At 46.2% G+C, this 16,724-nt stretch overlaps 1 protein-coding gene across 7 annotated transcripts in view; it reads left to right on the forward strand.

Moving 5' to 3' along the window:
- Zbtb40 (zinc finger and BTB domain containing 40) overlaps positions 1 to 16,724 on the forward strand; it is a 74,445-nt gene that overhangs the window by 38,550 nt on the left and 19,171 nt on the right. For 4 of the 7 annotated variants that reach the window (XM_052715826.1, XM_052715822.1, XM_052715821.1 and 1 more), the window contains 7 exons: positions 5,372 to 5,534; positions 6,091 to 6,233; positions 10,436 to 10,628; positions 10,855 to 10,938; positions 12,268 to 12,404; positions 13,973 to 14,174; positions 14,691 to 14,824. In XM_052715826.1, the coding sequence (XP_052571786.1) occupies positions 5,372 to 5,534; positions 6,091 to 6,233; positions 10,436 to 10,628; positions 10,855 to 10,938; positions 12,268 to 12,404; positions 13,973 to 14,174; positions 14,691 to 14,824 (1,056 nt within the window). The remainder of the gene's footprint in view (positions 1 to 5,371; positions 5,535 to 6,090; positions 6,234 to 10,435; positions 10,629 to 10,854; positions 10,939 to 12,267; positions 12,405 to 13,972; positions 14,175 to 14,690; positions 14,825 to 16,724) is intronic. The other 3 variants (XM_052715824.1, XM_052715827.1, XM_052715828.1) reach the window with 3 other exon arrangements.

The following is a 16,724-nucleotide window of genomic DNA, read 5'->3' on the forward strand; positions in this document are numbered from 1 at the left end:
GCTTCATCTATCGGGCACGTTTTCAGAGAGATACCAAGCTTTTGAGTGGAAGTAGCTTCCTGAATTGCAGGGGTGGAGTCTCAGACAAAGTCCTTGGTCTCTAGAACAATAATGTGTCCTGTGTGGTCTGGAGTTCTGGTTAAGATGTGAGCCTCCAGAGTCTGGTCATGGTAGAGCTTGGGAATCTGCCTTTAACAGCGTCCTCAATGGGCTGCCATCTTGGTGTCTGTGGGCCGTGAACCATATTTTGAGAAGCACTGCTGAAGTTAATGGCCTCAAGACTACTATAGTAGTAAGTGGTGGCAGAGGACATGATGCCTGAGTCCTAAAAGGCTATAGATAGTGGTTCTCAACCTTCCTAATACTGTGACCCTTTAATACAGTTCTTCATGTTGTAGTGACCCCCAACTATAAAATTATTTCGTTGCTACTTCATAACTAATTTGCTACTCTTACAAATCCTAATGTAAATGTCTGTGGTTTTCAATGGTCTTAGGCAACCCCTGTGACAGGGGTTCCGACCCACAGGTTGAGAACTGCTGCAGAGAGTACCCATTTTCTGCAAGTGTCGCTCTGCTTGCCTTTGATTCAGCAGATGTTCAGTGAGCAACTGCTGTGAACCAGGCAACCCTGACCCTGTGACTACAGAGTATTCATCCTTCCAGAGTATAGCCAGCTCCTGGTGGGGCCCTGCTGGAAGATTTCTGTGAGGAGAGTATTCAAGAACTAGTCCTTGGAGTAGCATATTTTAAGCTCCAGCACAACTGTAGGGTTTGGCTTTTCTCATTGGCATTGCTGGTTTTCCTGTTCTTACATTTTTAGCTCCCAGGGAACTTTGAATGTTATTGGGCTAATCATCATGATGTAACTTGACACTATTAAAAATACTCCCACTGTGTGTGCCATTTGAGGCCTGCTGCCACTGGTGAGTGGCACCAGATTCTGGTTGAAACACACAGATGCAAGGTGTACAGATGACCTGGACTGAGTTCAGGGAGAACTTGGGCTCCTGGTGTCCTGATATGTTTATCTCCCAAGCTACCTGATGAAAGGTGGCAAAGCCATTCCCTAAGCAATGATTGCTGAAACAGAGAGGCAGGGCGCTGGAACCCAGAGAATCTCCACAGCCAGAACTGATCACAACAGGTCTCCTGGGGCTGGGGTGCGGGAGCATCTCCTGCCAGACTGTGCACTGTAACCGCCACTACCATTAAAGAAAGCAAGTGGTAAAACCTGTTTCAAGCCAGCCCATACTTTCTTTCAGTTTGTGCTGTAACTTTTAATTGTCTTCTTCCTTTATCCCTGGCAACTCTCTGCTTTTAGTTAATTGTGTATATAGCAAAGCAATCTTTGTCAGGAGTAAGAAGCTAACTTCTCCACTATTGGATTTCTGGACTGTCTTATTTCACTTTCAAATCTGACGTCCTAGGAAGACCCCCAGAGCTGGAGACCAGGGAGCATTCTCTCTCCTTCAGCTGCATCTCAGAGGCAGCTGGTGTCCTGCTCTGAGTCTGATGTTCTCGGCAGTGGCACTGCTTTGCCTTGTGGTATGGTGCGGCTTTTTGTCGTAAGGACAGTGCTCACTGGCTGGACTAACCCTCTCAGAGCAAGTAACCGGCAATCAGTTCACAGGTCTACAAGAGGGGAAAGTCAGTTGGTGTTTTCCAGATCACCTCTGTACATCAAGTCTAGGCCACACAGCTAGAGCTCTAGGAAGACTTGCAGTTGTAGCAAAAGGTTCAGTTAAACTTGGTGTGAGCACTGTGTACTGGTCTCCGAAGTAAGGATGGTGTGCATATTACCTGTGTCCTACTCAGTGTTCAGTGACTGGTTCTGGTAGGTCCGGGGGCATCCAGTGCAGATGGATTTAATGTATCCAGTGTTTCATTCAGACTACTCTGCTTGCTGCCCTGTGACCTTTGGTAAGTTCCTTAGCCTATCCAGTGCTCATCTAGAATAGCAGAAGGAATGCATCCTGGGATAGTGTGAGGATTAAAGAAGACAGCAAGTCTACACTCTGTCCAGGATGGTGTGGAACTATTATTTATGGTCTGTATTGTTTCTTTTTTTTTTTTTATTTTTGGTGCCAGGGATCGAGCAGGGCCTGATGTATGCTAAACAGAGCTACACCCCAGCCCCATCTTTATCATTATTGCTGTCCCCTGGCCCTTAGCATGGAAGGGAGGGCCTGGCTGTCACCCAGACAAATGTGAAGGTCCTAGGCAGAAGCAGTTGATAAGTACATAAATCCAATGAAAAGGCTTGAGTGAAGGGACAGATTCGATGCTTTTCCTGGGTTGTAGAAGGAGGACTGGCTGCCTCATCTTTTAATGTGTATACCTATATTTCACTCGGTAATTTTGACTACTTGTGTGAACATGTGTTGACGTGGATTTACTAAAGTACCTTTAACCCCTTAAGAGTCAAAGAAGTTGTAGTGTTTGGTTGAAGAACTTGGCCCCAGTGACAAGACTGTATTTTACTTGGGATCTTGGAGTTACGTCACACGGTAGCAGCTCTGCACAATATATGGCACCCTCTCGGCACCCCTGTCTGGGCAGAGTGCTGTTGCAGAAGGGGGCCTGCTACACTACAGAACGCCTGCAGCCTGGAGTGCCAGCTCTGATGTGGATGCCCAGTCGGTGCTGGAGTGAAGAGCAGGGCTGTCCAGGCAGCTGACGGTTCCCTCCTGCCCTCCCATCAGCCCGCTCCTGCTTCTCCTCCCAGGTGGTCACCCAGCACCACTGCTGAGCAATGAAGTTAACAAATGTTTTCATTTCACTGCTGAGTAGTTCTGCAGAGGCAGAGACAGCAGACGAGAGCACTTCAGAAGCCACTGTTGGCGGAAGCTCCATTCCCCTCAGCTCAGATGATAATGCCAGCCACAGTCGATACCCAGAGAGAGTGTGGACTAGTGAGAAAGCCGTCGGTGAACAAAGGAAACAGCCTGGCCTGGGGTGGAATAAGATGGCTGTGTGATCTCAGTAAGAAAGGAAGGAAGGAAGAAAAGGAAAACAGGAAGCGGTGTGTTTACTGAGGGTGTTAGGAGTGAGGAGTGACGCTGAGCTACCTCTTCCACTGCACCATTCAGCAGCCTGGAAACAGCAGTACTTATTCCCACAGATTCTGCAGGTCAGGAGTTCAGGTGGAACCTGCCTGGTCCCTGACTTAAGTCTCAGAAGGCTGTGCAGCTGGGGTGTCAGCCAGCTACTGCTGTCTCGAGGCTCAGCTCCCCAGAACCTTAGTGAGTTCCAGAAGGTGTGCTTTTATACTACACTCTGCTGCAATTGAACCCGATCCTTCTTCCCAAGGATCTCTTCCCTAGGGCAGTTCAATCATGGTGACTGGCATCTCCCAGAACAAGGCAGAGAGGGACAGCAGGTGAGCAGAGCAAGCCCATGCTTCCCCTGTCTCTTACATACACACATGTGCTCATGGGCCAGACAGAAAAGCATAGTAACCTAACTCCCAAAGGCTTATCCCATTGCTTCTGCCATAGACTCTTCTTGAGAAGTAAGTCATGAGGCTCAGCCCAAGGGTGTAGATATCTGGAGGCCGAAGTCTTGGGAGCTGTTTTGCATGTTGTTGACCCCAGAATCCCTACTGCTATCAGTGAAGGGTGTGCTAAGAGATGGTAGACCAATAACAAAAAGCGTGAGAAGTTGAATTAGTTTGGCCAAAGGGGATTTAAGCATTCACCTGATGTCTTTATTTCTTGTTCATTGTTTTTACAGTAGACAATATGCTACCTAAGGTTAATGGAAATTATTTCTAAAATATTTATGTAGATTTTTTTTAATGTGTGTGCACCTGTATAGATGTAGTTTGTGTTCAGGTGCCTGCAGAAGCCAGAAGAGAAGGGTATCAGATCCTCTAGAACTGTAGTTATAGGTGGTTGTGAACGTCCCAACATGGGTGCTGGAGCCTGAACTCTGGTCCTCTCTGTAAGAGCAGCAAGTGCTCTTAGTCATGGAAGTGTAGATTATTAAACTAGGTTTTTGTCCACGGTTACTTTTGAAGGAGACCAAAACCATAAGAAACCCCTTTTAAAGGTTAATATAAAAGTATACATGCAACTGTATGAAGGAATTATGTTTTGGTAACTTCAAGTTTTCAAAATAAATTTTTGTTAAAATAGAAATATTAACTCTACCTTCCATTGGTCTTCCTCCCATTTACATAAGAGATGTCCTGTCAGATCAAAGAAAGGCATGTTAATTTTGTTTATTTTGCTACTGGGATTGCTGATACTTTCCTGTGATCTGAAATATTCAAGGTTGTGGTCCTGAGACCTGGAGTCTAAGGCATATCTAGAAGAGTAGTGTGGCTCTGGATCAGAAGAGGCCTAGATATTGGACTCTCTTTACAGGATTGTCAGGGAAAGAAGCAAGGGTTGGCAGGAGGCTGGGGCCAGCCAGGCTGTGTAACAATTCCCAGTCTCCTCAAAATAATGTTTTAGATCCTGCTGTGGTTATGGATTTGGGAGAAAGCTGAAAGGGGCTGACCACAAAGATGGGTTTTTAACCATAGTACTTCAGGATCCCTGATGTCAGGAAACCTTGGCACCAAGGTGGAGTGATGCCTAATGCTATTGGAAGGTCAGCACGAGGCAAGAGGCAGGACAGGCTGTGTGTGAGTATTGCTTCCAGAGGAAACTTTGACACTTCCCTGTCTAGAGCAGGAGCAGCCCTTACCATGGGGTAATTAATATGTGAATCATGTTCTCTGACAGCTGGCACCTATAAGCCAACACATTGTTAGCCTCATTACAGAATATATCTAAAGGTAATAAGGCCCATGTCTTTCTAAATAGTCTATCATTCAGAATGTAAATGACTTAAAGTGTTCTTTTTTCCTAACTCCCAAGATTTTAATTGCATTCTCAAACAGTAAAATGACAGTTCATTCAATTTGAAATTCAGATATCTTTGCCTGGGAAATATCCAGTGTCTTAAGATTCAGAAAGGTCTAATTAGGCAAGAAGTGCATTGCATTCGTTAGACATATACTGCACACCTACTATGTGGCGGGCTGTGCTTCTTGCTGAGGCTGTAGAGTCCTGGGAGCATGATTGCTGCCTTCCCAAAAGTCCCCAAGGAGAAAGCGGTCATGAAACAGTTACAGCATGTGTGTCCAGTACAGGGAGGACCAGCAGGGAGGAAGTGGGCCTGTGAGGTCCTGAAGGAAGGCTTAGGGGATGGGAGTGGGTGCCCTGGCAGTTGAGCTGGTTGGGTTGCTGTACTTACAAGCTGGTGCAGTGGGTGAAGGGCTGAGGGAGAGGTGTGAGGTCAAGTCGTCAGAGCCCTTACACCATAGGTGTAGTTCTTGTGGGTAATTAGTCTCTCTTTCTCTCTGGGCACTTGGTTCACAGACCATAATGGGATGTCTCAAGGATGAAGGAGGAGGCTCAGTATTCCAGAGAATCCTGGACAAAGTGCACGATGGGAGCCTAGATGTGCAGGTGGTCTTGTCTCTGATGAGACTGTACCAGGAGTCCACACCTGCAGAGAAGGTGTCTCAGCTTCAGCCAGAAGGTAGGAGGGCATTCTGGCCACCTGGGTGACCCAGCTTTTAGAGTTCCAGCCAGTGATGTGTATCGTTGGTGGCTTTCATGTAGGTTCTTGTGCCATCCCAAAAGCTGCATGTTAAATATGTACAGTCTCCATGTGAGTCTCCGTTTCAGCCCTAGTTATCTGGGCTGGCACCTCAGCAAACTGGGGCTACTGTCACTGTCCTCATGCCTTTCAAAGAGCCAAATGTCCAAAGCAGTGCCTCAAGTGACTGGTTCGCTGCCAGCACTTAAAGCTGAAGTTGCTCTCATTTGGGTTAGGTACAAAGCAGTGGCCTTGCCTACCAGAAGTTAACCTCTGGCTGCCTCTGAAGCTTTGTATTTCGACAGATAAATGAAACATTTTTCCTTTCATAGAGTTTAAACAGAATAATAAAGTATTTTCCTCTCCAAAAGTGATTCTGCATTCAGGTGCACCGAAGCACTTTACTATTCTGTTAGATCTCTCTCGACAGACCACACTGTCATTTTCTTCAAATTGACTAGCTTCTCTTGTGTGTCTCTAATTCTTTCTCCCCCAGGGAGCGCAGGGGAGGGAAAGACCTTGTCTGTTCTGTTACTGGAACACAAAGAGGACCTGATCCAGTGTGTAACACAGCTCAGACCTATTGTGGAGTTCCTGGAAACAGCCAAGGAGGAATTCCTGCCTGTCTCCGAAAAAAGGGTAACTGTGTCAAGCCTCTGCCCCCTTCTGAACTTCTGCAGAGCGTGTTCCTGGCACCTTTGCTGCATGAAGTGCTTTCTGCCTTGTGATGTTTTGATACCTTCTGCGTAGTAATCACCTTGGCTGATTGGAGGTTCCTGTCGCATGCTCCTTTCCATTTCTTGCCATAGCTCTGCAGCACGTGGCCACTGGGCAGGTGGATGGGCAGATGACACTACTACTGCTGCTGTGACTCTGACTTCACGGGACACCGTTGTAGCAAGAGTTGAATGTCGTGGCACATTTGTAATTGTGATTCTTTTCGTATTTACAGAAGGGATACATGGTTAATATGTAGATACACAAGAAAACAAGCAAAAGTAAATTTGTAAAAAACCGAGAGGCTCCTGCTAGCAGCATGTGCTTCCCTTTGTCTCCTTGGAGTCCTGGATGAGGCAGTACAAACTCGTGGCTCTTCTCTGCTACCACACATCTCTGTCTGCACTAAGGGACGGGGGAGCATTATATCCTAATGGGCATCCCATGACTCATTCACTCTTTATTCTTGGGCATTTGTTGCCACTACTTTGTCTTATAAATGATGTTGTAGAGGACATCCTTGCAGGCAAAGCTCTGCAGACTTCTCAATATTATTTCCTTAGGGTAATTTTTAAATGGAATTTTAGAATAGAGTGTAAAAGTCTTTGTGGACATTGTCAAATTGCCCTTCAGGAAGGTCATAGCAGTTTATTCTCCCAACAGCTAGCTGCTAAAACCCTCATAAAACTGCTGGCATGACTTCTTAGGGCAACTAGATAACTGTATTTGTTGGTGTTATCGATTTCAACTTTGTGCTAAAAATATGTCTATCTAGAAGGAAGGGTGGGGAGAGAGATGGCATTACTTCTTAAAACTGAGAGAATGACTTAGATGCTCAGGAGAGATGGTTTCCAAACCATTGGTGTGATAGCACTGGGTTCATAGTGGTCTGGGTCCTAGATTCCATCTGCCTGAGCCATCTTAGGTTGACTATCCAGGCAGACAGACAGTTGGGGGAAGCTTCTAATCTCAAAAATGTATTTTAGAAATTGATGTTTTAAAGTTTTGTAAAATTCATAGACAGTGCTAATATGGTGGGAATGAGCTTGTGTTTTCCTCCTGAGGTTTCAGATTAGGTGTAATCTTAGGCACTCAGTTTCAGTAAGTTGCTTATTGCACCAGAAGCCTCTGATTCCCTGTTGAGAGATTTCATTCGATTATTCCTCCCAGCTCTTTCCTGATGAGCTAGGCTGAAAGTGGCCTTTGAGCTGTTCCATTATCTTGTAAAACAGCACTTAGAGGTGGAACCAGCCCCAGCCCTAAGCTCTGCTGCAGGATAGACCACACTGTCATTTTCTTCTGTCACTTTCGGTTTACTTGATGAAAAAGGCTGGGCAGAACTTAAATTAGTTGCAAATCACAGCAACACTTCTTAAGCTGGGGTCATACAGCTTCAGCAGCTGCTCCTAGAAGACTCAGAAGCCCAGCCAAGCCGACTCCAGAAGTGAATGTTGAGTCCATGGCCACAGTGTCATGGCACCGTGGGGAAGGAACAGAACTTCTTTTATGAAATTATGCTTTTCATGCTTTATCTGTAAAAGCCTTGAGTTCTTTCTATGAAAAAATGAGAAAGAAAAATTTCTTACTTCAGGGCAATTGCTATAGTTGCCTTTTGCTTGCTGCATATGACCTGCTAAGTGATGTACTAAAGACTTCTGCTGTTCCTAAATTTTCCTTCTGAGCAGCTCTATAACCTCATGGACAGAGACCATCCTCCTAAGAACTGGGAGCTTGAGGAGGCTGAGGCTCTGCTGAGCTCACCTGGGCTCTGCTGGGCCTGAGCACACTGAGAGCATCCTTACCACTGTGCAGATGGCTTGTTGGTAATGGCAGCATGCTTCTGAAGGAGCATGTGTGTCCTTAGCAGTCACACCGGGCTCTGTAAGCAGCAGCCTCATCTCACAGGATCCTCAGAAGAACAGTTCAGGAGTTGGTGCAGTTATCATCCTTTGCAGGTGGGGAAAACGAGCTTCCAAGAATCATGTAACTTGTCCGAAGTCACACAGCATGACTAGCTAGAACTGGGGTACAAACTGAGTCAGTCTGGCCATAAGAGCCATCCCTGAGCTGCTTCGTTGGGCATCAGAAAGCTGCTTAAGAGTAAAGGGTTGGTGCTGAAGTCACTACAGGTTTTTAAATACAGGCTCTTAAATTTTAAATTATGATTTTCTTAGTCGATATCTACCATATATTAGACTTTATCCAAAGAAAAATGACTAACAGGGAATATGACAACTTATCATATATATATATACATATATATATATATATATGTGTGTGTATATATATATATATTCCTTTCATATGTAGAAAGCCAATTTGGTTTTAAAGCTCAATTTGTTATTTTATAACAGAGCTAATTTGATAATGGCAGCTGCTGGCATGCTTCTGTGACTAATCTGCTTGACTATCTCCTGAGAGCAGACATTTCCCAGAGGAAGGCTCACAGCTCAGTTGCTGTGGATCCATGGACCAAATACATTGAAATAATCTGCTCTCTTAATTCTGTAAGAGTCATACTATGCATATTGCACTGTGGTCCATCAAGAAATAGTTCTGTGCCAGGGTGTGGTGGCGCACACTTTTAATCCAGCACGTGGGAGGCAGAGGCAGGTAGATCTCTGTGAGTTTGAGGCCAGCCTGGTCTGCAAGGTCTAGGACAGCCAGGGCTGTTACACAGAGAAACCTTTGTAGTGATATATTGTATACCCTGATAAACTTGCCTGAGGTAAGAACTAGTAGCTGGCTGTTCTGTTTCTCTGATCCTCAGGCAAGTTTATTAGGGCACACAATATAGCACTACAGATCCTGTCTCGAAAGAAAAGAAATAGTTCTGTGGCAGTAGGAAAATGTCTGTCATGTGTTTAATTGTTCAGCATATTTTCTAGAGCCTTGTGACCCTTTTGTTCAGAAAACCCATTGACAAACCAAGAAAGATCAAGGGAAATTGACTGTTGAGTCGTGAGTGGAGCTGAAATGTGTGGCCATTGAGAGGCTGGGGAGATGGGTTGGTGGGTAAGAGAGCTGAATGAGCGTGAGGACCTGAGTGTGGATCCCAGCACCCGTGTACTAAATAGGCAGAGTCACCATGTGTGCCTGTAGGTGGGGGTGCTGGGGCTGAGGCAGAGAGAGATCACTGGGGCTGGCAGGCCAAGATCTGAGTTCAGTGAAAGACCCTAGTCTCAAGGGAATAAGGTAAAAGTTGATAGAACAGGACACCCAGGTCTTCCTCTGGCCTTTGCATGTACAGAGCATAGGAGTGTGTGTGTGTGTGTGTGTGTGTGTGTGTGTGTGCCCGCGTGCACAGCACAGAAGTACAGGCATGTATACACACAAACCCACAAAGCCTAGGAGCACACACTGTAACCTCAATGCTCAGGAGGTTGAAGCAGGAGAATTTCCCTGAGTTTGAGGCCAAACTGTGTTGTAGAGTAAGTACCAGGACAGACAGGACAGCCATAGTAAGACCTGGTCTCTACAAACAAAAGATTTTACAAGAAAATAATCTGAAAGAACACTTTATTGTTTTGTAACCAGAGACTAAAGTTTTTTTAGTATTCAAATAGAGTAGAAGTCCATAAACAGAATTGAATGTGGAACAGAGATAGTGTTAAGTGTTTAACAGTGTTGAGCACTGGCCTGTTTCTCAGTCTTGGTGTCTCAAGCAGAAAGGATCCAAAGAGCTGGTCAGATGTGCACTGCTTCCTGGACTATACCAGCCAAGTGTGAAGGGCTTTCAGCTGGCTGTGCTGGTGCACACCTGTTCCTCTAGCACTTGAGAGGCTGAAGCAGGAGGATTGCCATGAGTTCAAGGCAAGCCTGGGCTATATAACAAATACTAGACCAGTCCTGTTTCTAAAAAAGGTTTTCAGACAGTGCAAGCTGTTGGAAGCAAAGGACTTACTGCTGGGGAAGAGTTTCATAGAGCTATTTGTTTGGAGAATGTTTGAGATTAAAAAAAAAAAACAAACAGAAAAAGGGACTCTGACAAAAAGTAGTGCTGGAGACCAGCTGGGGAGGGCTTGGAGAGGGCATCTGGTAAGGCTCTCTTGCTGGCTTTCTGGCAGCGTTCGATCCATTTTGAATTGCAGTAACAGTGTCTGCCTGATTGCATGCCCCTGCAGGTGATTCTGAACTGCTGTGAGGGCAGAACACCCAAGGAGACGATAGAGAAGCTGTTGCACAGAATGGCTGAAGAGAAGACCCTGCCTGCGGAGAGCCTGGTAAAACTCCTCCAGGCTGTGAGGACGGCGTTCCCAAACCTGGGCCTCCTGCTGGAGAATTTGCAGAAAGTAGCGGAGTCGCCTGGTACTGCAGGTACGAGTTAATTGTTCAGTCTCTGGACAGGAGCGCTTGTACAGAAAATCACAGTTTAAAGCTCCCTCCTGGCCCCATGCTGGGAAGAAGAGCTGTGTTAAGGAATGGTGTTGCATTGCGAAGCAAGCTCGCTGTCAGATCAGTTGGAATCTGAGGACTCTTCTTCATTAAGCTCCCTCCTAGGATCTCTATGGTTCAGGCTTATTAATGGACCCTCCTCCCACAGGGCTAGCCAGGGTCACCTGTGAAACTGAACGGAGGACAGAGGGGCCCAGGAGGCTGTGCATCCCAGCAGACTGTGTGGGTGAATGTGAGTGGCTAATTCAAATCCTGATTGCCCCCTTCCCAGCTGTGTGCTCCAATCCCCAGGTAGCCAGCCCCCTTGGTGTCCCTCAGCTTGGGGGAGGGAGCTCGTTTCCTTTCTTAGCCCAGCTGGAACTACTTTGCCCCATGCCAGAGCATATAGGACCAAGATGGCTTTCTGGGAAACAGGAGGGCTTTTCTCCAGCTTATAGTGATTTATATATACATATACACAAAGTGGGACAGTTCCCACAAATGAAGAAAATCAGCTATTGCTTTACCCCCCCCCCCCCCCCCCCCCCCGCTCCCAAGTCCTTTACTGTTGACACTGAGATGTGTGCTCATGTTTATAGATTACCTTACCTTTTAGTTGTATGATTGCCCACTTAACAATAGCAAAAGAGTCTCTTGCATTTCTGAAAATTCCAATCTTTTTTGAAGGACGTATACTTTTCTATCACACAGATGTGCATGTTATGTTACACATGCCCTGATTTGGGCTGATGTGGTATAACGGGAAGCCTGGAAGTCATGGTGCCATTTTGTGGCTGTTTGACCTTAAGCATGCAGCTTCACTTTATGAACCTCATAGTCCCTGGAATGGGTGTAAGAGTTGTACCTGTCATATTCATTTTTGTGGCCATTGTGAAATGACACCAGTAAACATTTAGTAAAGTGCCTGGCACATAGTGGACTCTCAGCACATATTAGAGACTGTCTCCACAGTCAGTATCATCACCATGGCCCACCATGGCTCCACCATGGCTCCACCATGGCAATGGTTCTTTGCCTTTAGGGGTTTTTTTTGTTATTGTTGTTTTGTTTTGTTTTGTTTTGGCTTAGTTTCCAGAAGTGGATTTACTGGGTCAAAGAGGAAAATAAAAACGTAACTATTTATAAACTAAGGGATTTAGTTTTGTGTGGATTTCCTGTATTTTCTTTACCTTTAAGGAAATCTGACTTAAGAAGTAGCTAACAGATGGGCTCAGAGGGCATCTGAACAGCCTGGACTGGTGGCGGGTGGTATTTGGGATCACCATATGGATCCTTTACCCTGGGCATTGTGAGGACGACCCCCTGAATCTGTACGTCAGAGCCTCTTGCAAGTGCAGCCTCCTCATTACCCGCCTGCTGAGCATCCCTGGCTTCTACCAGGCACTGGTCTGTTTCAACAACCCTGAAGCACAGGTGGTTCTGTGTAGACCAGAGGAGACCTGGATGCTGTGTGTGCAGCCCGGGGCTAGCCGCGGGCCTCTGCTCTGCGGCACAAACAGCCCTCAGCTGCTGTTCTCCCAAACTTGTCTGTGGCCTTACCGTTGTACTGCTCTCCTTCCAGCCCTCCCTAGCCCTGAGGACTATGGTGCTGAGCTGTTGAGAAAGTACCACGAAAACCTGTCTGAGGTTCTCACAGACAACCAGGTGCTGCTGAAGATGATCTCACATGTGAAGAGCTTAGCCCCTGGAGACAGAGAGGTGAGCGGGAGGGAGGGAGGGGAAATATGGCTATGTATACACACACATTTGCATTTTCTATAAATACATATGCACCACTATCTTGAGAAATGCCAAGAAGGAGAACTAGAAGGTGACTTGTTTTCTAAGGGTAAGTGCCAAATAGAACAGTTGCAGTTTTTTCTTTCTTTCTTTTTTTTTTTCTTTTACAAGATCATATCCACTTTGCTACAAGTCAGTTTTACTTAAATCAGGACTGTCCAACAAAAACACTGAACCATTCATGATCTGCTGAATTTTGGTGTATGAATTAAATTATGGTATACCTTAAAAGCCATGAGTCATTGGTTTTATAATAAATAAGGCAGTGGAATTACTCATTAGTAGTCTTCTTAAGCTAAGCAATTAGGTCTGCTCTTTCTCCCTTCTTCTTAATTCCAGCGAAGATCATTTTTGTTCCAGGGATGTACTTTTTGGGTGTCCTCTCCCTGGGGAATCCCTTTCTTCTTGCTGGCATCTGTGTCCGACCATCCAGCGGCCACACCTGTCTTCCTCCCAAACAGACATGGAGGTTTGGTCCAGTTTTATGCTTGCCTCCCCTTTCCACAGTGTGGCACTGTGATCGCTTCCGGGTGATCAACACCACAATTACTATGACCCGAAGACGGACATCCCGCTCTCTCACAGTTTCTTTTTTTTAAAGTTTTGTTTATTTAGTTTGTAGAGTGGACAACTTTCTCTCAGTTCTCTCCTATCAGGTGAGTTCTAGGAATCAAACTGAGCTCATTAGACATGGTGGCCAGGGCCATTACTCCCTCAGCCATCTCAGTGGCCTAAAGAGTTGTAGTTCTGTATTTTTTGTTTGTTTGTTTGTTTTTTTGTTTTTCGAGACAGGGTTTCTCTGTGTAGCTTTGCGCCTTTCCTGGAACTCACTTGGTAGTCCAGGCTGGCCTCGAACTCACAGAGATCCGCCTGGCTCTGCCTCCCGAGTGCTGGGATTAAAGGCGTGCGCCACCACCGCCCGGCGTAGTTCTGTATTTTGCATTGCATAGTTCTATAGTAATAAAGAAAAGCATTCATGAAAAGGAACAAAGAACTTCATCACAAATAAGAACTCTGTCAGTAGCCAGGTTTGGCAGTGCGCACCTATAATCCCATTGCCAAGGAGAAGAGGATTATGAGTTCAAGGCCAGCCTGGGATGCACAGTGAAATCCTGCCTATAAACCAAACCACACACACACACAGAGAGAGAGAGAGAGAGAGAGAGAGAGAGAGAGAGAGAGAGAGAGAGAGAGAGAGAGAGAGACTGACTTTGAGCTATAATTATTTTGTGTGTGTATATACACACACCCAGGGCCTCGTGTATGTTAAGCTTTCTACTACTAGGCTGTGTCCCTGACTCCATACCCCAGCCCCTATACACAGAGTAAATGTGATTATAAAAGCCTCCCAGGTTGAAAGAGGTGAAAGTTGCAAAGACCTCCACTCCCTGAACACCTTCTCCCGAACCCGGCACCGAGACTTGACTGTCCCGCCTGCCACCAGCTCAGGACCAGTCCCTCACTCACGTTTCTGTTGCATCTTGAAGGTTATGGAGACACTCGTGAAACAGGACTCTGGCTCAGGGGGCTTCAGTTCCCTGATGTCAGCAGCTCTGGAAAGGCAAACTCTCTCTGCAACAGCTGTTTGGCAGCTGCTGCTAGTGGCTCAAGAGGCCCAGACCTGCCCACTGAACCTGCTCTTGGAAGAAGTAGGAAGGGAGCCTGGCGCCGGGGCTTTCTTCCGGGCAGGTGAGTTGTCCGCCCTCTGCCACCGTGTTGCCCCGACAAAGACAACTGTTGACTCCTGGGAAACAAGAAGGCTCCCTTACAGTTGCCATCTGTGTCCCTCCCCTCAGGAGCAGTGGCATGTAAGTTCCCATGTTCTCCTACACAGTGGGGTGATCATAGGTGACCAAGGTGCTTTGTGTGTGAGGAAAGCAAGAAGAAAGATTTTGAGCGTGTTCAGGAAAGTGGTGTTTGAGGAGCTAGCTAGAGAGTCGTAATTCAAACATGGCACAGCATCCATGTGCATGTAGACATCGGTGGTAAGACACACAAAGACAAGGAAACTGTTGGGGGATGTGGGTGCTGACAAGCCCTTATTCATTATTATGCGCTGGCTACAGTGGCTGGCTACTCTCTTCACTCCTAGCCCAAATGAAGCGACAGATGCCATGTGTTGTCTTGGTGAAGAGTGGAGTTGAGAGGTGAGGGAGAAAATGATGCCCGTGGTTTGGCTGAGTATCTGGCCTCCCTTTCTTTCAGTGACTGCCCCAGAGAGCATTGTCTTGGAAACAATCCTGAGGCATAGCAGGCTGGTCACAGAGGCCGTCCAGCAGATGATGGAGCTCAAGCACTTCTCTTCAGAGGATGAGCGTCTGGCTGAGATTGTGAAAGAGGTGGGGAGTGGAGGAGTGGGTAAAGGACTGTGATTATCGAGTTCTGTAGAACTTGCAGGGTCGATGCCTGGAGCCATCTTGGTTCTCTGCGTATGCCTACTGCATACCTGCTGCTCCACCAGCTCTGCAGAACACTGTGCCAGGCTTTTCCTTTGGGGCCATCAACCAGCTCCCAAATCATGACGTGGAGACTTATTTTTAGTTATGAGTGCTCGGCCTAGCTTATGCTCAGTGCTAGCTAGCTCTTTTATCTTAATCTGTTTCTCTCTATCTGCCTTTGCCTCAGGGCCTTTTACCTTCTTTCCTTGTGTGTCTGCTGGCCCCAGGCGTCTCCCTTCTTTCTCCCTTGTTCTCTTCTTCCTCTTCCTCCTTTTTGAGCCTAGATTTCTTCTCTCCTGCCTAGCTATTGGCTGTTCAACTTTTTATTAGACCAGCCAGGTACTTTAGGCAGGCATGGTGAAATAAATGCAACACATCTTTACATAATTAAACAAATGCAGCATAAACAAATGTAACACACCTTCACACACTTAAACTAATATTCCACCGCATAAACAAATGTAACACATCTTTGCCTAGTTGAAATAATATTCCACAACAGAACACCTTTGTTCTTTAGCTTTCCAGCCCTAAGTGGCAAGTGATGACATCTGCCTTTACAGAAGAGTTCAGGCTTTCACAGTTGTTTCCAGTCTTGGAAACTGGTGAGTAAGTGGTTTGTGTTTCCGGTCTAGGACACTGGCGATAAGCGGTGAAGCCGGAATTTGAATGAAGCCAGTAATACAACCCCAGCGAACACATCTTCCAACTGCCGTAGCTTAGAATAGCTGGAGAAATGGTGACTCTTTCTCTACCATGTTCTCAGAAGCAGCTGGTCTCAGATGAAGGAAGTTGGTCTTATTGCATGTTTTCTTCTGGCTTCTTGAAAGAGCCAAGATAAACATAGATAGAACAAAGCTTTACCCATATGGGGCAGCAAATAATGCCAGCTCATTTTCGGTGAGACATCTCACAATGTGACCAGCATCCCAGAATCTAGGTGGGGGCTAAGGAAGACTCAGAGATATCCAGACTTGGCTATGTACATCTCCAACAGGGGAGGATAATAAAGAACATAAAATTAAACCACAGATGTACCTGGAGTGTCCTTTTGATCCACATAGACAAGGGCAGGTTTCTAACCATCCCCACTGGTGACAGCCCCGCCTCAGTCTGCCTCTCAGACGGGAAGAAGGCGGCACACGCTCCTGCAGAGCTCCAGAGGCAAGGCTCATCTGCCTGTCTCTCTCCAGAGTGCTGTGCACTTCAGAGCTGGGGCCTCTGCCGTTGATCGCTTTAGCCTCACTAATTAGTCTCCTGCCTGCCTCCAGGGGCATCAGGGTTATTTAGATAGACCTGAAAAGAGCAGAAATAAAATACCTTCTGAAGTGAAAGTTCCATGTGGCCATCTGTGGATGGTCTCACTTCATTTTCTCAGTGTGCTGACTCTCTGCCCACAGCTCTAACATTCTGAAAGAGGACAGCTTTGAAATCATATTCCTGGCCTCTTTAAAGCCCCTATTTGAACTTGCTTTAAAACGCTGAGTTTCTTATGAAAGAAAATGATGTTTAAAAGGGTACATCTAAGTGTCTAAAAATATGAAGCCACTCTCTATGCAGAATTACTTCTAGATGTGGAGACAATTATATATTATGAAAAATTATCCTGATCTCTACAGAAGCAGCCGCTGCCAAATGCTATAGACACACACACACAAGCTTCCTGTGCTCACTTCTAGAATCCTATATCCTGCTCCCCCCAGGCTTCCCATGCTGAGATCTAGAATCCTATACCCTGCTCCACTCCAGGCTTCCTGTGTTCAGATCTAGAATCCTATACCCTGCCACCACCACCCACCCA

The sequence above is a fragment of the Peromyscus californicus genome, unplaced genomic scaffold, assembly GCF_007827085.1.
Source record: "Peromyscus californicus insignis strain IS unplaced genomic scaffold, ASM782708v3 Scaffold_5__1_contigs__length_169319896, whole genome shotgun sequence".
In the NCBI taxonomy this organism is placed as follows: Eukaryota; Metazoa; Chordata; class Mammalia; order Rodentia; family Cricetidae; genus Peromyscus; species Peromyscus californicus.